A 22,014-nucleotide genomic window follows, 5' to 3' on the forward strand; every position below is an offset into this window, starting at 1 on the left:
AATACGCATAATGTAAGCATTTAGAATGGGATGTATTCTCCAAAACTCATAGACAAACTGAGCAACGTGTTCTGAGTAATAGGTATGTAAATATTCATATGGTATAATGTGCTTAATGTGTAGGTGTTCTATTTAATTCATATATTCTTGTTTCTTTTGCCCTTACTAGTGAATGATGGATTCAGTATTATAGGCTGATAGTTTTCCTCAGACCTTTAAGATGTTACTGCGTGGTCTCTGGTCTTGTTAATTTTGAAGTCTGTTGTTATTCTAAACTGTTCCTTCGTAGACAGTCTCTATTTTTTTTTTTTTTAATTTTTTAGAAAAGATTTTACTTCCTTATTTGTCAGAGATAGAGAGCAAGAGAGTGCATAAGCGGGGCAGGGGGGAGGGCGGCAGGCAGAGAGAGAAGCAGGCTCCCCGCTGAGCAAGGAGACCGATGTAGGACTCGATCCCAGGACCCTGAGATCATGACCTGAGCCGAAGGCAGACACTCAACTGACTGAGCCACCCAGACGTCCCAACAGTCTCTATTTTTTGATAGTCTCTTTTTTTTTTTTTGCCTATTTAGCTTTGACATCTCTTTGCCTTTGGTGCTAAACAGACATCTTATAATGTATATAGACATAAGCTTATTTTTATTTCTCTTGCTGATGACTTAGAGAATTAATGCCGTTCATTGACTTTGGAAATTCTTAGCCACTATTTTTTAAGTGTTTTTTTTTTTCTGTTCCTGTTTTTAAAACTTTTATTTTGAAATAATTTTAAACTTACAGAAAGGTTTCAAAAAATAGTACAGAGAGACATATACATGGAATGGCATATTATTTAGCAATGAAAAAGACTAAGTACCAATACATACTAAGCCATGGATGAACCTTAAAAGCAATATGCTAATTGAAAGAAGCCCATAACAGAAGACCATATATTGTATTATTTCCTTTATAGAACAGGTCTAGAAAAAGCAAATTTATAGAGACAGAAAGTAGATTTATGGTTGCCTAGGATTGGGTAGGCTGGGGGGAAATGAGGGATGAATGATCATATTGATTGTGATGATGGTCATGCAACTTTGTATCATACTGAAAACCATCGAATTGTACACTTTAGGTGAATTGTAGCACAACCATCCAATCTAAGAAATTAACGTTGGTATAATGCTATGAACTGAATTATGGACTTTATTCAGGCTTCATAGTTTTCCCACTAAAGTTCATTTCCATTCCAGGATCCAATCCAGGGTCTCATGTTGCACTGAGTTGTCATGTTACCTAGTTCTTCCCATCTGTGCCACTTCCTCAGTCTTCTCTACTTTTCACGATGCTGATCCTTTCGAAGAGTCCTGGTTAGGTCTTTGGTAAAATGTCCTTCGATTTGGGTGTATGTAGTGTTTCCTCATGATTAGATGGAGCTTATGCATTTTTTTTGACAAGAATACTCCAGAAGTAGTATTTCTCAGTGTATCTTATCAGGAGTACATGGAGTTGATATGTTTTATTACTGGTGATATTAACCTTCATCGCTTGGTGATGTTAGCCTCAGTCACTTGGTTAACGGGTTTCTCCACATCACAGTTACTGTTCTTTCTTCTGTAATTAACCCGTTTTCGGAGGAGATACCTTGAGACTGTCTAGTTGTCCTGTTTGTCCTCACACTTTTGCCCACTAATTTTAACATCCACCAACAGATCTTGTCTGTGACAATTATTCATGTGGTGTTTGTCTAATGGTGTTTTTTTTTCTTTCTTTCTTTCATTGCTTCTACATTTATCAGTCGGAATTTTTCTGTAAGGAAGAGCTGTTCCTTCTTTCTTATTTGTTTATCTATTTATGCCTCTGTGGACTTAGGGGTTTTTATTTGACCATTGGGAACACTTTGAGATTGGCCCCTATGTCCTTTCAACAAGTCCACATTTTTGAACACTTCCCTACTTCTGGCACCATAAGATGCTCCAAACTTAAGTTATATTTTTCTTAGTCCAGTCCTAGAATCAACCCCTTCTCTCAGGGCCCTTCTCAAATGAATCTCCTTTAGGAACTCTTGATAAATATAAGAAAGACTACCTCTTAATGATACTACCTGACTTTGAATTTCTTTTTATGTTTTATAACTCTAATCTCTCTGGTCTATATTTAGGGTAACTTTCTATCTGTTGTGTTAATAATTTCAGTGATTATATTCTTCATTTCTGGAGATCTTATTTGGTTCTTTTCCGGATGTGGTTCTTCTTTTCCATCATGCCATATTCTTTTACTGGTAATTAAATGCCTTGTCTGAAGTCTTTTTAATTCTTACAAGTACTTTTGTGTTGCTGTTCTGTTATCTGAAGGTCTTAGATGTTTAGTCCTGCTGTTTCTTGTTTTTGTTGATTCTTTCATGTTGGACTGTGTCATAGTTTTTTGAAAAATTTTTTATCATGAACTCCTTTTTAGAGGAGCTTATTTCATTTCATTTTTCTCTGTGAACCATTTGGGTTGTGCGTTATAGGAATATCCTTTGGGAGTGATCCAGATGCCCCCTAGCTCACTGCTGTTTTTTATGTTAGTGTCTCAGCTCAGTGGTTTTTAGTCCAACCATTACACTAGGGAGTCCGCTCTTTTGAAGGTGCTGGTTTTTTGTGTGTTTTTTTTTTTTCTTTTAAGTTTATTTATTTTATTTTAGAGAGAGAGCATACACAAGTGGAGGGAGCAGAGGGAGAGGGAGAGAGAGTCTTAAGCAGACTCCCACTGAGCATAGAGGCCGTCGGGGGGCTTTATCTCAGGACCCTAAGTACATGACCCTGAGCTCATGACCTCGATCGAGATCACTACCTGAGCTGAAACCAAGAGTTGGACACGTAATCAACTGCACCACCCAGGCACCCTGAGGGTCTCAGTTCCAACTTCCTGCCTTCTATAGGGCTAAAGGCAGTGTCTCCTCTTTCCCCGTGGACATTGAAACACAAGCTATTAGGTTATGGAAACTGACAACTTTCTTACAGTTGCTCAGTGTAGTAATTTGCCTCTTTGTTTCTGGCACTAGGTAATTAACACCACCACCCTCTCCCCATGCTCCCACCCCTACCTTTTTTCCTTCTCAGCTCAGCTATATAGAGCAGAGTTTCCTTCTTTATCAGTCACTTCAGGTGTGGCCCATCACATTCTTAGAGCCAGATGTCAATTTGTTTTTTGAACAGACAAGTGATTGGGTAATGAACAGTAGAGGCAGAACAAGCCCGTAAAGGCCAGGACCATGAGCCTGACTAATCTGATATAATTCAATAGATTGTACGGTCACGAGGGTAGTGGATCAGATCCACAGGGTTCCAGGAGATGGATATAGCAAGATGGTAATAGATTAAATTCAAGGAGCCCTCAGGGCCAGGAGATCTCTGCCATGTAGTGTCAAGAATAGCCCAGGGTTGGGAAGGTCCAAGAAAGCAGCCTTCTTTACTAGAGGCTTCCCTGCTTCTGATTATGGGGGCAAGCCTAGGTTTACAAGTATTCCCTGCAGGTACACCTTGCTCCCGTCTAAGGCCACACTTCCGGCTACGGTTCTGAAATAGCTTCTCCTAGTCCGTATGTACAGTACCATTTTAGGCCTTCGCTTTCAAACTTTCTACAAAGAAGGCTTTTTTTTTTTTTTTAATTTTTATTTTTTTTAAAGATTTTATTTATTTATTTGGGAGAGAGAATGAGAGAGAGCACATGAGAGGGGGTAGGGTCAGAGGGAGAAGCAGACTCCCTGCCGAGCAGGGAGCCCGATGCAGGACTTGATTCTGGGACTCCAGGATCATGACCTGAGCCGAAGGCAGTCGCTTAACCAACTGAGCCACCCAGGCGCCCAGAAGACTTTTTTTTTAAAAGTTCTGCGAATCCTTGAATAAACTTGGAGGATGTAGCCTTCCTGCCCACCCAGCCCCCACGGAAAGGGCAAGGCCCTTTTTGTCCTTCTGTCATTGGTGGCCAGACATCCTCTTTGTTGATTTGCAGAGTGCGTCAGAGCATCTGTGAGACCATACCTCTTCAAGGTAGCTTCATTTCTAGAGTATTCGAACGACAAAACTATTGTTGACCAACCTCCCCTCTGAGTTACAGTACTTTTCTTTTCCTTGCAGGGTATTTCTCTCTGGATGTCTTTCCATCAACTCACATTAGACATAGCTCAGGTGGAACTCACCATCTCCTACAAATGTGCTCCTTCTTCCAGTTTTCCCTTTTTTTTTTTTTAAGATTTTATTTATTTATTTGACAGAGAGAGAGAGCACAAGCAGGGGGAGCAGCAGAGAGAGAGGGAGAAGCAGACTCCCCACTGAGCAGAGAGCCCAGCCCGATGCAGGACTCAATCCCAGAACCTGAGCTGAAGGCAGACGCTTGACCAACTTAGCCACCTAGGCGCCCCTCCTTCCTTTTTTTAATGTTACTTTTTATTCACCTAGGTCTTTAGTTGCAAAACCTTTCCCTTCCTGATTCATTCTCCAGGTTCATTATTTATTTATTTGTTTGTTTGTTTGTTTGTTTGACAGAGAGAGACAGCGAGAGAGGGAACATAAGCAGGGGGAGTGGGAGAGGGAGAAGCAGGCTTCCCAGGAGCAGGGAGCCCAATGCAGGGCTTGATCCCAGGACCCTGGGATCATGACCTGAGCAGAAGGTAGACGCTTAACGACTGAGCCACCCAGGCACCCTCTCCAAGTTCTTTTAATTCTTTTATTCTCCATCTCAGATTTAGCATTCCTCAGGTTCCAGTACCATGAGTAGTTGATAAGTACTGATAATCTGTTATATTCTTATTACCATGCTAGGTGAGTGGGGAATGAGAACTATAAGACATGATCATTATCTTCAAAGAACTTAATATCTACTTGAGGAGACAACTTACGTTCACGAAAATAGTGAATAATACTAGACAGTGTATAATTAAATGCTAAATTGGATGGTGCAGAGCTTTAAGTGTTAGACGGTGGAGGAAAGAAAGGGATAAAAGGGGGGCTTGAAGTGTAAGAGAAAGCTTAATTGTGGAATTGGGGTTTGAACTGGGTCTTGAAACCCCCTCAGTTGGAATCAGATGGGCATTTAAAGTGAAGAGAAAGCACGGACAATTAGTGAGTACACTGAGCATGAGATTTGGGGAAAACGTTTGAGGCTCTGTATGTGTTGGGGACCAGTGAGAAATAGGAATTAACGAGGTTGGGTGACTGCTTTAGCTTTGGCTCTAAGACTACCAGAAGATTCTTTCAAAGGTAGCATTTTAATTTTGATTGTTCCCCAGCTCAGAAACCGCTAGAGGCTTCCTTTTCTTTTTTGATTCTGATTCAAACTCATTTTGGGAACCTAGGTCCTCTCTGATCTGTCAGCCTTTCCTCACTGGTACTTTGCATACCAGTTTTGCGCCTACAACTCGCTTTCTGTTTGTTTTGACCTATGCTTTCCACTTGCTCAGGGAGTATCTACCTGATTTCTGTCTATTCCTTCTTCTAGGCCCATCTCTAGGCTTCCTGGCTCTTGATGTTCTTTCTGATGACCCCCACGCCCAGAGAGCGCTTTACTCCTTGGTTCCTCCTGAAACTCTTTGCTTTTGAACACAGTTTAAAATTTAATCATATACCTTTTGCTTCCTGATAATTTAGAATTATATACATTCTCTTCCTTTTCAGTAGGTGCTAAATTCTTTGAGATGTTAGGTTGTGTTTTATATTCCATTGTTCCTCTTGGTACTTTATGCTACTCTGGGCATATACGCGATGTTGAATTGATAGCTTTGAAAGAATTTGTTTATCTTTTGATTGCAAATATCGATGATTTGTAGTATTAGTGCTACTTTGTATAAATGTGCCTACTGACATGCCTGTCACACAGTATTCCCCTTAGTAAATGTGAATTTGATAGAAATTTGTAGTGGGTCCCAAGCCAAAGAACATTTTTCTGCTGTTTCATGGGAAGAAGAAAATAAGAGCAAAAGCATCAAATCCAAGTGTTCTGAGATACTCCTTCTGCGGTCTCCTCTTCAAGCGTCTCCTTAATCTGTGTCCTTAAGTATATATTATTCATTTATCTTTGACATCTTTTCACTTACTTCCTTATGTAGTTTTTCCTAAATAATTTATGTTTGTAGATAGAGATAAATTGTGTGCGTTAATTGAAGCTTAAGAGAAGAGATGGGAGTATTTTAGAAAGATTGATCCTTGTTAAACTCTATCTAATTGATCTATGTTGGAGCTCTTCTTGCCTGGAGTTTAAAATTTTAATAAAATATCTGTAAGTGAAGAAATCATCTGTTGTAGTTGGAATCAAATTTAAGAAGACATTTGATTCTCCAGAAAATCAGATAGTGAAATGAACTAAGAACACTTGGTTTAGAAAATTGGGTCGAGTTAAAAATAACATTTTTGTTGGGCTGTAGTTTTATTTTGTCATTTAACAGCCTCTTAAAGAATCTGAAGTGACTTTTAAAGCAAAGTTTTAAAGTGTTTTATTTATTTGGTTAGTTAGGTTAGTTAGTAAGCTCTCTGCCCAACATGGGGCTTGAACTTACGACCACCCAGATCAAGAGTTGCTCACTCTACCAGCTGAGCCAGCCAGGTGCCCAAATTATTATTTTAAATAATACGGCTGTTCTCCTGCCTCCTTTAAATGTTTGTAAGATGATTTGAGCATGTTCAACTTATATATATTAACATGTCAATTTTCTGAATGCTGACACAATTGCAGCAGGGCTGAAAAGCTACAAAAGCTGCAGATACCTGCCTTTAGAAATGTTCTAACATTATCTTACCCTTCTTTGTTTCAGAGAATGGTTCTTCAACAACATACATAGCTAATCTAACTCGAGTGTGCACACGGGCACGCATGCATGCGTACACGTGGGAGAGTTTTAGTTCCTTGGTTAGCAAAATAAAGTAGTAAAGAAGCTGTCATGTGAGTCAGGCTGGACCTTCTTCAACCACAGTTTATATTGGTTTAAATCATTTCTTTTGAGGAGTGATACCTTACCAAGTCTTAACTTCTGGGAATGTTCTTGTTCTTTCCTGGTTTCCTTATAATGAAAGATAGTACTCGGTACTAATGGCCTCCTATCAGTTGGGATTTTGTTAGGCATTGACTCTTTCATTTGCTTCACAGGTCGTTTGCATTCGCTCAACTTGGAACGCGCTCTCCCCAAAGCTCAGCTGTGATACAAGACCTCTCATTTTGAAGACCCTCAGTGAACTGTTTTCTCTCGTTCCTTCCTTAACAGTCAATACGGCTGAATATGAGGTACGCATTTGGAGGTCAATACATTTTCTCTTTCTACATTGAAAAGATAAGGGCTTTATAATAACTTAGGGAAAAAGATATTCATACTCTTTGTTTGCCAAAAATCCTTTAACACTTTTTGTTCTAAGGACATGATATCTTTATGGACTGCTAGGAATAGGAGACTATCCACCCTTATCAATTCTGTGTCTTTAGAGTTTTTTTACATAAAGGGTATCAAATTTTTATTATGAGACTATAGCCAAGATTTTAAAAAGTGAGTATGTAATAAATAAAATTAAAAGTCAGTATGTTAAAAATATAGGGTTTCTAAAATAATGGAATTCCTGAGGCCAAAAGTTTAAATTCATTTTATTAGTGTTTTTAGTTCTAAAAAAAATACAGACTTTAATAGGGCAGGGCAGAATCTCCCATAGTATAGACATGTCATTTGTGTTTTGCTTCTAGGTTTCCCATAAAGATTTGATTTTTACACGTTAGTTCACATTTCCTATATACATCTGTACGATGAGGGTGATTGTAAAATCGGACTATCTTAGGAGAGGAAAATAACTTTATGAGCTGCTTGGTATTTGTCATTGCAGTAAACTCAAACACTTGGTGGAAGATGCTTTGTTATAAAATCCATATATTCTGTTTAACATTTTCTGTATTATCTCTTCTTGAAATGAGTGAAATGAGCGGGTGGTGAATTCATTTATGTCTCCACTTTTGTAGCCATATTCCCACTCATGCTTACCTTTTCTCTTTTTCCATTAAAGCGCAGCGATTGATTTTCACTTGAAATCTTCGTGAACTTTTAGTTTGATTTAGTGCTTCACAGATAAACTACCTCCCCCACAAGAATCCAATAATAGTCCCTTACATGCTTTAGATTATGTGATAAGGCAGGATTATAAGATAATACTTCTTCTAATCATTCTTAATGCTGCACAGCAAATAAAATCAAATTTGTCCTTCCTGAGGATACAGTACCTGGCATCGTGCCTGGCACATAACACACATTCAGTAAGTAGTTACTGAATGAATGATTCAACCAGTATAGGATGAGTTTATTCTCATATTTGAGGTTTTGTTTTAGGGTATTAAAAAAAAAAAAGAATCAGTTTGAGACTCCTAGAGTATATAGTTCACCAATAGTCTTTTTTTATGGAGACTGTTATGATATATGCACTTACGTTGTCCGAAAGTGTGCTGGGCTACTGACAAAGAGCTAAGACTAAAAGCCAAAGTGAGGACGTGTTGTGTATATCTATTTTCTGTTTTCAAGGACTGAACTCATATACCTGTGTATTGCTTGTACTTTGACTTATTCAGATTTTATTACAGGTTAATTTATGGACTGCTTTTTGTGTTGGTTTCTTTTGTTTGCTTTACCAATGGCTGTAAATGTGTGTGTGTGTGTGTGTGTCTTCTTCAAATTTACATTCTTGTCCACCGGTGTCTTATTTTGGTTTATCTTCATGCTTATGTTAATACTAAGGTTCCTCTGTTGCTCAGATAGACTGCTTTGGAGCCATTCTATCCATCAATTTCCTCCCAGTAAGGGAGAGCCGTTCAGTAACCATAGTCCACTTGGAAGCAGAAGTCAAGAAATGTGGAGAGAGACCTCTGTCCATCTGTCTCGTTCTGTCTGGCTGGCTCTTTCTCTGTCTCTCCCTGTTCCTCTCTTTCCCCCCATCTCCCCCTCTCTCAGCCCCAGTCCCTTCCTTTCTCCCTCCCTCTTTTCTCTCTCCCTATGTGTATTTAAATAATGTGTTCTCTGTTAACTGCTTAGAGTTTGGATATAATTTTCCCAGAGCATTCCTTTGATCATTGTTCTTCCCAGTAACCTCAGCGTCTTATGTTTGCCTAAAATGGAGTCCAACCTCTCTATACCTAACCAGTCAGGCCTTTTAGAATCCAGCCTCACTCTACCTTTCTGCCTCCTGCACTCTAGGAAAACTAAACCGTTTGGAATGTTTTTTTTTCTGTCTCCAAACTTTTCTATTTCTTTTCCTCTGTGCATGTTCTTCTCTCTGTCAGAATTGCCTTTTTTTTTAATCCCCAATTTTAAAATCGGTTTTAGAAAATAATTGGTTTAATTCATCCCATTTTTTGCAAATTTTTTGTGCAAGCAGGGGTCTGTTGCTATAGACTTGATTCTTTATACTCTTCTTTATACTGTTCTAAGAACATTTATTTCTGTTTTATACTACAGGTATATGTATATATATTATTTTCCCCATTAAACTATAAGCTTGTTGCAAATAGAGACCATGTTTCAATTAGTGTATTTTCTGAATGGCTTTGCTAAGTGCTTGTACATCCATTCATTGACTCAGAATATATTTAGTGAAGCTGTCCTAGGCTTTAGAAATTCTAATACATAATAGATATTCTTTTTAAGTACCTATTATATTCCCACCACTCTTCTCATTACTTTATACCAATTCGTTCTAATATCTCATTGGAAGGTATTATTTTCATTTTAGAGCTAAAGAATCTGAGGCTTTGAGAGGTACATCCATTCATTAATTATTTATTGAGTACCTGCTACATGCCAGACAAGGAGCTTGAATAATGTTGTAGTTTCTAAACAAAGCTGGTGTTTAAGCCCAGGACATTTAGCTCCATAGCCTCTGTTTTCTCATTACACCATATTGTCAGTCCCTGCCTTTCAAAAGCTCAAAAGTTGGCAAAAGAGTTGGATATAAGCAATAATAATTATAATAACATTTGATGAGTATGCTTAATCAGAGGGCTACGAGAGTATGGTGGTGAAAGTGACTAGCATTCTAGAAGGAATCGAATGAAACCTTACTTAGTTGGTGCTATTAGACTAGGTTCTTAAAGAATTTAAAATAATGTTGCTTTTCATTGAAGTCTAAGAATTAGAATATACAAAGACAAGGAGGTATAGAACATTCTATGACTTAGGAGGGCAAGAAGTTAGATGTGATTGAAATGAAGACGACATTGAGCCAATGTTGGAAGATAAATGGCTTTTTAAGCTCATTACTTATTAAGTATTTGTCACTTGAGGAACTGGGCTTTATGTCCTTTATTTTTCTGGACTTTATGGTCCAGGCTTTTGAAATGCAAAAGACAGTCACTGTCCTAAAGAGTGTAAATCTAGTAGGGAGTTAATGACATACACAGATAATCATACTGGATGCTAGAGTGTGCCATGGGCCATATGGCCACTTGGTGAAGGGAGTACTCTCTTCTGGGTAGAGGATCAGGAACAGTGGCACGAAAGAGGGGAGTGAAATTTGTACTAGGTAGGACTTGAGAGGTCAGCCAAAAAACGTTTAGGTTTCTAAATTTAATATTAACATACTGTGTTTAAAATGTCCATGTGTTTCCATGATGCTTCTCTTTCTGAGTATTTTCACCTTATGAATGATGGCTAAATATAGATTAAGTCAATCACTAGTGGTATACTTTTGAGTGAGTTAATTTTCACTCTTTGCTACTTTGGATTGTTCCCAGTTTTGTCTTCATCTTAACAATTTATTGTGATGTTTATTGCTTTTTCAGAATTTTAAAGTTCAAGTCCTCAGCTTCCTCTGGACCCACACTCAAAACAAGGTACTATCACAAGGGTGTTAGTGAAACGGAACCAAGCTGAGAAAGAACTGTGAAATAAGACTCTTGAAATAAAAAATATAACTCGAAATGATGGCTTCATGATATTAAAAGAATTGTGACGTTAATGAGTTTAGGTTTTAGAAATTCTTCTCAATTTATGCCCGTTAACACATTTTTGTCATGAAGTGCACTTCATTACTTTGTGTTGCTTTGTGAAGCTGACAGATGTGGAGACTGCTGTCGTTGTGTCATTTTTTTTTTTAATGGCCCTTCCCCTTTCCTGCTTTGCCCCTCCCCCGCCAACAAGCACATCAAGCAAACAGAAAGTCCAGTTCATTTTTTTTAGATATCATTTCCAATCAAGGAGTACAGAGAGGAGGGTGTCTGTCGGTGATGTTCTACTAGACTACTAGACTCAAGAGTGTAGGAGCTGAGATTCCCAAGGGCTAACTTTCCTGGTTAGTAGCTAGAGAATCAGAACCTAATTCCAACCTATCAGACTCCATTTCCTCACACTCCTTCCCACCAACCCTATCACGTCATGGGGGACCTGAGCGATTTTGAGTTACTTTATGTTTAATGTCCAAACTAGGATAAAAATTGAGTGCTTCTGATCTCTCTATCCACTGCTGTTTCCTCTCTATTTTCAGTCGGGACACAGTAAGCAGGGCTTGAGTATCATTTCCAAAGCACTGACTCTAGAACTTTGAGAGGTTGGTGCGGTAAGATTTTCTTCGTTCCTCCAGAGTTGATGTGTAATGTGTATTGTTTCTTTTATTTGTCTTACCGGTACCCTGTCTAGGACCCTGTTGTGGCAAATGCCGCATATAAATCTCTGTCACACTTCAGTGCTGGAGAACACACCATTCTTCATCTGCCTGAAGAGGTAGGCCTGGGTTTTATAACTTTATTTGTATCTCCTCTCTTAGAAGATTTTTAACTGAGATGGAACTCTAAATATGTGCTCTATAAAAAAATACGAATTTATATTTATTATTTGTTTAACCTGTAAAAGACCATAGAGGTCTTAGACCTCACAGATAATGAATTTAAATCTCTTTGAGGCTGATGGAAACCACCTATGGTGCACCCAAAGTCTCTGTAGGTGACTGGGTATAGGACTGCATGCCTAGGCCCCTAGCTTATTGGTCCAGAAGATCTGTGTCCCCACAGCAACTGTTTTGCCCATTGGTATTCCATCTTGGACTTTAAATCCAAGCATGGCCTGCATCGCCTAAAGTTGGTGCAGCCTGGGGACGCCTGGGTGGCTCAGTCAGTTAAGCGTCTGCCTTCGGCTCAGGTCATGATCCCAGGGTCCTGGGATCGAGTCCCACATCGGGCTCCTTGCTCAGCAAGGGGCCTGCTTCTCCCTCTGCCTGCCTCTGTCTCTCTGATAAATAAATAAAAAAATCTTAAAAAAAAAAAATATTAAAGTTGGTGCAGCCTGTGCAGCCAAAGATCCTTATTTGTGATACAAAATTGAGGTGCCCCATCCAGAGAAAATCTATTCCTTAGTTTAGTATAAAAAGACATAGGTTAGCCCCAGGGAACTGGATGAGGAAAGTATCGCTCTTTTAAGGGTTAACACATTGTGGGACACTATCTTGGTTTTTTTTTTTTAATTTATTTTATTTTTTTAAGATTTTATTTACTTATTAGAGAGCGCGCACAAGCAGGGGGAACGGCAGGCAGAGGGAGAAGCAGGCTCCCCGCCGAGCAAGGAGTCTGATGCGGGACTCGATCGCAGGACCCTGGGATCATGACATGAGCCAAAAACAGATGCTCAACCGACTGAGCCACCCAGGCGTCCCAAAACTGATTAAAAACATACAGCCTTTTCTAATATCTACTGAACAGAACCAGCTTTAAATTATTCGGTTATGTTAACGAGCTAAGTGTACGATTTCACATTTCGTGTTGCTGCTAATTCAAATGCATACAAATGTTTGAGTGCCTCTAGAATGTAAGGCAAACATTGTGTTAGAAGTTATGTGAAATGTTACCCAGAATCTGTGCTTAGGTCAAATGGCTTAAGAAGTTTTGATACAAATTTCTTGGTACCCTAAGGCATTCAAATGGGTTGACGTTTTCTTTGGGATTGAGTTTACACAGATGTTCGATGCCAGTAGGAACAAGGCAGACTTGTGTTGAATGACTTGAATTGGAGGGACTGATAAAAGGCTCTTGTGAAGCCAAATCCTAAGTCAGGCAGGATTTCTCATGTTGAGGATGCAGACACAGAGTGGCCAGCTTGTCGTGTGGTTATCACAGTGAGAGGTATTCTGTGACTCATAACATTAAAAAAGACGGCACTCAGACTGCACTCTGGTGACTAGCAATACTTCTTTAAAAAAAGGAAAAAAAAGCTACCTGTAAATTTTGTATGGAAACTACCAGTAAATTGGCTACAACATCTGCAGAGATACCTTTTATTATTATTAATTTAATGAGCAATTGCTAAGTTAGATCACAGCATAATAATTACCTTACTTTTAGCTATTATTCATGAAATATTCCCTCTGGAGTAGTAGGTTTCATTAAATAACTCCCACATATTCTTTTTTTTTTTTTTTTTAAGATTTTATTTATTTATTTGATAGAGAGAGACACAGTGAGAGAGGGAACACAAGCAGGGGGAGTGGGAGAGGGAGAAGCAGGCTCCCCGCAGAGCAAGGAGCCTGATGTGGGGCTCGATCCCAGGACCCTGGGATCATGACCCAAGCCGAAGGCAGTCGCTTAACCGACTGAGCCACCCAGGCACCCAACTCCCACATCTTCTTGACTGTTTAGTCTCTACCTCTTTACATATTGATATGTTTATATCTGTTCCTACTTTGGTGGTTCTATTCAGTTTCTGATTGTGTTTTTTAGTTTATGCTCAGGTAAGTGCTCTGCTCAGGCAGATATTAAATACTTTTTTTTTTTTTAAAGATTTTTTTAAAAATTTATTTATTTGACAGAGAGCGCGAGGGAGCACAAGCAGGGGGAGCAGGAGAGGGAAAGGGAGGAGCAGGCTCCCCGCCAAGCAGGGAGCCCGACGCAGGGCCCGATCCCAGGACCCTGAGATCATGACCTGAGCCGAAGGCAGACGCTCAACCATCTGAGCCACCCAGGTGCCCCCAGATATTAGATACTTTCTTAATCTAATTCTTCAATATTCTCTGATCCCTGAGGAGCCATAAATACAGCTCTTTATACCTTCCAACGTAAAGGGTAGTGATAGAGTTAGGTTTCTATATATGCTTGGGTTTTCAACTTTAGAATGTGAAGAACTATAAAGGAAATCTCTAAAATTTATCCTTTTTCTGCCACGCTTCTCAACCTTTTTGCTACCCTTACCCCCTTCTGGGATTCGGCTTATTCCTCAGAGTAACAATGGCTCACTATAGTGGATATTCTCAATTAGGTTTAAGATGAGGGGACATAAGTGATTTAAAAGAGTCCATCTTTGACCTCCAGTTTCTGATATAGACAACCTGCCTCCTCATGGAGAATTATTGCTTCCAGGACTGCACAATGCATTCTTCTTCTTTTTGTTGATGACTGAGTTTCCCTTTGGCTGTTTGAATACCTAAGGACTAAAAAGTCCAACAAATGGTCAGTGTGTTCATATCCCAAACAAGCCCCCAAAAGCTAAGGATACAACTGAGTCAGGTCCCCACCTCCGTCTGGTAGTTGATAGCAGTGAGGTGAAACTGAGGCTCATCTTCTATAAAACCGTATTTTCAATGATTTGAAAGTCCCTGCCAGGTAGGGTCTTTTACAGTGTAAAAAACCAAGATTCTTCCTTGTTGTCAGAGATGACTCACTCTGCACCAAGGCTTACTCACAAAACTGAAGTTACCTCTGTACCTTTCCAGTAAAAGTACATCCACATTCTGTGGGTTTGTGGAAACTTGTGAAATATCTTTTAATGAGAGTGCTGTGAATTTCAAATAGAAAGAAACAGCAGAAAGATACATTGTATCCTTATCAACATTGCTACTTTTATGGATAATTCAGCTACTTTTGTAAGTACTAGGTCTCTTTAAATTTACTAAAGATAGATTTCTTTGTTCATTGTTGACCAATGCATCAATTTAAGCTGTGAAACTTGTTGAAAGCTCACAGGTTAATAGAACAAAAGATGTTAGGGGAGTGGCAGATATCAGTTAGGGTTGAATGAAACATTACAGGTAAGGTAGGATGGAAAATGTCAATCATTAGTAGAGCTGAATAAGATACCATGTGAGTTAGGGAATTTGAATATCAATTAACTCATGTTTCTTGTCATTGGTTTGTTATTAGGAAGTTCTGTGGGATTATTAATGGTAGACACTTCACACTTGCATCGGTTTAGCAATTATTTATTGGACATACACTAAGTACTAGGCCATTTTATAATCTGGGAATGTTGAATGAATCCATATGTTTTGTTGGTTGGTAAAAGCGTCATTGTTAATCACTTGAAACATGCAACTCTAAAGTTGGTCAAAAAGTTTCAGGGGGCTTTTTTGAGGACTTGTTGATTCCAATATTAAGAAATGGACACAAATGATTTTTCTCCTTTAGTTTGTATTTTTTTGTTCTGCTTAGCTATTTATCCTTCTCCTCTGCCTTCTTTAATGTCCCCCCAACCGAATAAAACAAAACACACAAGAACAAACAAAATACAGAGAATTGATATTCTGGTGAAACAATCAGTAATGGATGAACCTTTACGTAGAAGATTCATTTTTGTCTCTCACTTGGGTTCATTAAAAAAATATTTAGTTGTTTAAAAATTAAACTTTTTATTTTAGAGATCTTAAGATAGATTGTGTTATTGATTTCTGGAGTTAATTTTAGAAGTGAGTAATGTGAGAGAACTCATTATGTATCCTGGGTTGGTATTAATATGGTGTAACCTGTTTGGCTTTCATTTAAGTGAATGTCACTGCATTCATCAGAAGCTGTTTCTCTTTTTAAATAAATTTATGCGGATACTTGATGTGTTCTAAATAAAATCCTGTGTTTATGCACAAACTCCTGGATTTCCATAGGTTATACACTAGAAAATACGGTTAAAAGGTTATCTGGCTCAGAACCCGTAGAGGAGGCATTTTGTAGGATAAGCTTTCCAATATTCAATTTGAAGCAGATTCTAAAAGTAATTTATCATTTTCTCTTTGGCTCTCCACTTAAGTTTTTTCAACAAAGCTTAGCTATAATTGGAAGGGTGTAGTTGTGTGTGTATGTACATGTGTGTGCACGCGCACGCGTGTGTATGTATTTTAAATATGTGTGCAGTTTTCCTGGATGTTTTAGTAGCTAATGTAATATAATTACCAAAATGTTATAATTTTAAAGGTATTCTTTTACATGACGTCTCTTGATTTTTCTTAGTTGTGCGCACATTCATCTTATTCAGTCGTTACACACAAAGCAAGTGAAAAGCCTGGGGCTAACATAGAGAAGCTGGAACAAATATTTCTTTAAGGGGTGAGCAGAGGAAGAGGGAAATGTAATGAAACCAGGGTCCAACAATAAGTGCTAATATGTTCAGGAGAATTAACTCGCCTTTGAAGACACAAATCACACCATTCTAAGTCGGCAGAGTATATCAGCTATTCTTAAATGACAGTACATCTGTAGTTTCTTTGTTAAAATATATGCATATGTAAGATGCAGACATACGCTCTTTACCACATGGCAGATAAATTAATATAGGCATCCAGTTATGTGAATGTAAAATTAGACACCATAAGATGAGTGGATCGTTACTTTTTATTTCCAACCTAGTAGGTCTTTCTTTATCGTTTCTAAGAAATATTGATGGCTTGGGTGCTGTGACTCATTTTAAGTAATTTAGGTTGACCGAACTGAAAGACTGGGCGGGCTAAAATAAGTGCAAAAATAATCCTATCCCTTTTACATTAAATAATTCTGGAATTGGAAGCATTTGGTCATTTGCCATAGTTCCTACACCAGTTAAGATCCCTCTGAAGGTGGTGACAGCTTCCGGCTTCCACTGCCCCCCTCCCTTTTCCTCTCCCACCTCCTTCTTATAACTTGCCTTCCTTCCAACCTTCCTCTTTCCCTTCTTCTGTTCTTATTCAGCAGCTTTATTGAGCTATGATTCTCATTCCATATAATTCACCCATTTAAAGTGTACAATTCGGTGATTTTAGTATATTCAAAGATCTGTGCAACTAATCACAGAGCAACCACAATCTAATTTTAGAACATTTTCTTCGTAGTCAATCCCCATCACCCCTTTCCCTTCCCACAGCCCTAAGCAACTGTTAATCTACTTTCTGTCCCTCAATTTGCCTAACCCAAACCTTTTCTATAATGAAATCACATAGTATGTGGTCTTTTGTGACTGGCTCCCTTCACTTAGCATGATGGTTTCAAGGTGCATTCATCTCTAGCACGTATCTGTACTTCACACCTTTGTATGACTGAATAATAAAACATTGTGTAGATATGCCACATGTCGTTTACGTATTTATCAGATCATGGACATTTGAGTTGCTCCCATTTGGGGGCTATTATGAATAGCGCATTCACACATGTATGCAAGTTTTTACGTGATTGTATATTTTCATTTCTCTCGGTTCTAGAGCTAGGAGTGGAATTACTGGGCCATGCGGTAACTCTGTTGAACTTTTTGAGAAACTGCCATACTGTTTTCCAAGGGGGCTGAGCCATTTTATATTCCCGCCAGCAGAGTAGGAGTGTTCTGATTCCTCCATATCCTCACCATCCCTCTGAATTTTCAGGGTACTTTACATGTTTGCCTCTGTCTACCTTCCAGCTCCCCAAATCTCCCGCCATTTGTACACAGGGTGTATGTCAGAGCTTGCGGTGCGTGGATACCCTGGTGTGGTAGCTGGCGTTACCCGTGGAGTCTCGGGCTGTAAACATTGTTGTCTGTTTCCCCCTGTATGCTCTTCAAATATTATTTTCAATTTGTACTATGATGTGTAAAAAGGAAGCAAGGCAAACAAAACCAGGACCAACTCCTTTTGTGGATCTTCTTAGGCAACTGGGACTGGTTAGGATCTCTAAAATAACTCCTGCTGATACTAAACCTGGCCAATTCACAGTATGTACACAGACCAGAGACACTTGGAAAACCCCCACTTGTGAGAGCCAAAAGGGTTGGAAATGTGCCCGAGTTTCTCCAGTAAGCATTGATACCCACAAATGCTATCTTGCCCTATGTGGAGCATACATTATTGTTATCTCTGTAATTATGGCTGGCTCAGTCCTCTGAGAATTAGGTACTCAATATTGAATCAGAATTAAATCATGTCTTGGAAAGTGCTCGGGTAGTCAGGTTGCTTTTATTCCTTCACTAGTGAAGAGAACACTAGTTATGGTTGAAAGGCTTCATTGGATTTGAGGTTATTATACTTAAGAGAAGCATTTCCTCTCTGTTTTCTTTTATCCCCCTGCAAGAATCCTGACTCAGTGCAGTTCCTAAATGGAACAGTGCTTTGGGGACCTATGAAGAAGGCAGTCTGCAGGAATTGTTAATTATTTCTAAAAATAACTCCGGGAGACAGGCTAATGGTAATGACTGGGTTCTGGCACTTTATGGTTATAGCAACCACTTTTATATATTTTGATTCCTCCCCTTTTGCTTAATTATCTCCATGTGGGCATTGTGATGGTGTGTCATTGAAAGTATTACAAATTTAATTAATTGCTTGACAGTTGTATCTTGTAGAAACTGCAATAGTGGTAATCTTTTTACATTTAAAAATTTTTGGTTCAAACAAACCTAAATTTTTGGTTCAAATAAAACCTTCAAATTGCAAATTAGACACAGTAAAGTATAGCTACCAGTTACAGATTTTAGTGTTTTTATATTCTATAGCAACAAACTGCCAAGTCTAAACGAAAGTCAACTAACGCATTCTGTCCTTTCCTGATCTCTAGTATATATTCTACTGGAAGATTTTAAGCTTTGCCATAGAGATATGGCTAGAATCAGAAGTTAAAAAAAAAGTATTCCGACAAGGCAAATATTTAATTACAAACCATAGAAGTTCAATATATTGAATGTGTCAGTGTTTGCATTTTATTGTCAGATGGCGTAAAATTTTATTAGTGTTCTATAATAATCATTGCTTACGCTGGCTTATGGTAATTTTCTTAGTATATTACCATTAGTTCTTTACATGGATCTGGGATTGTATCTACTAAGATAGAGTTTATCATTCAGTTAATCTGAAAATGAATAGATATTTTAAAATTAATTTTCAATGGTCTTTTGACATTACAGTGCAATGAGTCTAACTCAGTTTTTAAATCTCGACATAAAAAGTGCAAGGAAAAGATTTTACATAATGTTTTAGTATTGCCTTCTCTGTCATTTCAGATAAGACCCGAAATCCCTACTCCCGATGAGCTAGATGAAGACGAAGATGATGAGGGCGATGAGAAGGATGTGGATCTTTCTATTCCTGGCTCTTGCTATCTCAAACTGTTGTCACTTACTGCTCCTTTGGTCTTACCAGGTGACTCCTATATAGTGGCAGGGAAGCCAGCATTTTTCAGGGATTTTACCTGTCTGATTGTGTTCTTTTGTGATGTGTACGTATGATAGCTTACTTTAATTATGGCTTACTTTCTGTCTGAAAGGCATGACGTATCCATCTGTTGTAGAGGGACTGCTTGAGGTAGTGATGGTGTTCAGAACACACTGAAAAGCGTTAGAGTCGAAGAAAATTGAACCAGAAAACTAGTTTAAACAACCATTTTCAGCGAGAAATTAAAATTCATTTCAAAAGCTATATTCTACGAGACCAATTCGCAATGGGACTTTAAGTCGCTGGCTCCAATAATAGTTCTTTATTCTATAAGCTAAATGAAAAGATGGTTAGACTCTTAAGAGACTTACTGGGTACTTTCATTTATGAATTTATTCTTTCTTTAGAATTATTCCAAAGATGGTATCAATATTTGAGAGCTGCAAATTAATGGTTTAAAAAATGGATTAAATTGTTTGATCATTCCATTTTGATAAAAAGCTGACAGGACCTTGACATTTAAAGAAATTATTCTAATTATATCTAATTATTCTAATTCAGTCTTAGCCAACATCTTGCCGAGCGTGCATCTATTACCTTGTTCTGTCCCAATTCTACCTTAAATATACATGGATGTGTAAAGTCAATTTCTGAAAATTAAGTTCAGTACACTCAAGAAATGTCATCTGGTCAATCATAATCTCAATATCCTATACTAGGGGACATTTTTTCCCTTGGTTTCACCCTACATAGAGATTTCCTGAGGAATTCAGACAAATATATATTATCTAGTTTTAGACAAAGCTCCTGTCCCTTCCTTTTCTCTTGATGTCCAGAACAAGCCTTAAAGATTTATTCCCTGGTCCTCTCTTCTGTTCTTCCCCACTTCCGGAAAGCTCTTCAGAGTCTAGGACCCCTTTGCTGTTTTAATAGTCCTAGGAAGGAAATAACTGTTATCCAGAGTTCCTCCTGTATCCCAAAATCGCCTTAGAGGGAAAAGTTCTTTTGGGCTTTTTAAATGACGTTGTTCCCCTTTCTCCACACCCTCTCCAACATTTGTTGTTTCTTGCCTTGTCAATTTTTGCCATTCTAACTGGTGTAAGGTGGTATCTCAGTGTGGTTTTGATTTGAATTTCCCTGATGGCTAATGATGTTGAACATTTTTTCAAGTGTCTGTTAGCCATTCGTATGTCTTCTTTGGAGAAGTGTCTGTTCATGTCCTCTGCCCATTTTTTGACTTGATTATTTGTTTTTTTGGGTGTTGAGTTTGAGAAGTTCTTTATAGATCTTGGATACCAGCCCTTTATCTGTAGTGTCATTTGCAAATATCTTCTCCCATTCTGTGGGTTGCCTCTTTGTTTTGTTGACTGTTTCCTTTGCTGTGCAGAAGCTTTTTATCTTGATGAAGTCCCAATAGTTCATTTTCGCTTTTGTTTCCCTTGTCTTTGGAGACATGTCTTGAAGGAAGTTGCTGTGGCCGATGTTGAAGAGGTTACTGCCTATGTTCTCCTCTAGGATTTTGATGGATTCCTGTCTCACATTGAGGTCTTTCATCCATTTAGAGTTTAATCTGACATGGATGGAACTGGAGGGGATTATGCTAAGTGAAATAAGTCAAGCAGAGAAAGACAATTATGTGGTTTCACTTATATGTGGAACGTAAGGAATAGCATGGAGGACATTAGGAGGAGGAAGGGAAAAATGAATGGGAGAAATTGGAGGGGGAGACGAATCATGAGAGCCTATGGACTCTGAGAAACAAACTGAGGGTTCTAGAGGGGAGGGGGGTGGGAGGATGGGTTAGCCTGGTGATGGGTATTAAAGAGGGCACGTATTGAATGGAGCACTGGGTGTTACGCGCAAACAATGAATCATGGAACACTACATCAAAAACTCATGATGTAATGTATGGTGACTAACATAACATAATAAAAAATAAATAAATAAATGATGTTGTTCCTAGTGACGTGGGTCCATCCCTCCAGTCTTGTATTGGAAAAAGGAGAAGGGGTGGTCAAGGCATGCTGTTGCTTCTCTCCTCTCAGGATGTGGCGGCCAGTAACCTGTTCTTCTGCGTCGTTTGTTCTTGTGCTTTGTTCAAGTGCCTTTCTCTGAGAAAGAAGGGGAGCCTTTGAGTTCAGCGACTGTATCTGTTTGAGAAAATTCAGTAATTAGACTCAGCTGAGGGTGCTGTGGATGCTGTGTCCGGCAAACCGTGTCCCCGTGGGCAAAGTTCTCTCTCTTTCTGTGCCTCACTTCCCCTGCAATGACCGGACTAGTCAAAAAAGAACCAGGGGAAAGCACGAGCCTTAGGAATATGTGCCCTAAAATGTATGGGGTGGAGAGTATAGATGAGATCTCTAGTGCCAGAAAGCCAGAAAACCCAGTTGCACCGAGTGTGAGTGAATCCTGGTCGTTTTCTTCTCTTCTCGCCTTTTAAGTAGATGTAAAAGCAGCTGCAGCGTGAATCCAGTAATTTGCGTTATTTTAAGTGGGGATGTTCCTGGTATTTATTTACTTTTTATTTTGACAGAATTTTAGACCTAAAAGAAGTTGCGAATACACTTTAGAGCGTTCCCGTGTACTTTTACCCCGCTGCACAACATCTCACATACCTTAGTTCGTTATTACAACCAGGAAATTCCCATGGGTACAAAGCAAGTAACCAAAGTATAGACCTATTAGGGTTTCTCCCGCTGTTGGTGGTG

General features: G+C 38.7%; 1 protein-coding gene across 4 annotated transcripts in view; it reads left to right on the plus strand.

The window, feature by feature from the left end:
- Window positions 1-22,014, plus strand: part of FOCAD (focadhesin) — a 309,238-nt gene that overhangs the window by 171,939 nt on the left and 115,285 nt on the right. For all 4 annotated transcript variants that reach the window (XM_036082633.2, XM_036082632.2, XM_078061288.1 and 1 more), the window contains 4 exons: window positions 7,098-7,232; window positions 10,755-10,805; window positions 11,608-11,691; window positions 19,156-19,294. In XM_036082633.2, coding sequence (XP_035938526.1) covers window positions 7,098-7,232; window positions 10,755-10,805; window positions 11,608-11,691; window positions 19,156-19,294 — 409 coding nt within the window. The remainder of the gene's footprint in view (window positions 1-7,097; window positions 7,233-10,754; window positions 10,806-11,607; window positions 11,692-19,155; window positions 19,295-22,014) is intronic.

The sequence above is a fragment of the Halichoerus grypus genome, chromosome 14 (assembly GCF_964656455.1).
Source record: "Halichoerus grypus chromosome 14, mHalGry1.hap1.1, whole genome shotgun sequence".
Taxonomy (NCBI): Eukaryota; Metazoa; Chordata; class Mammalia; order Carnivora; family Phocidae; genus Halichoerus; species Halichoerus grypus.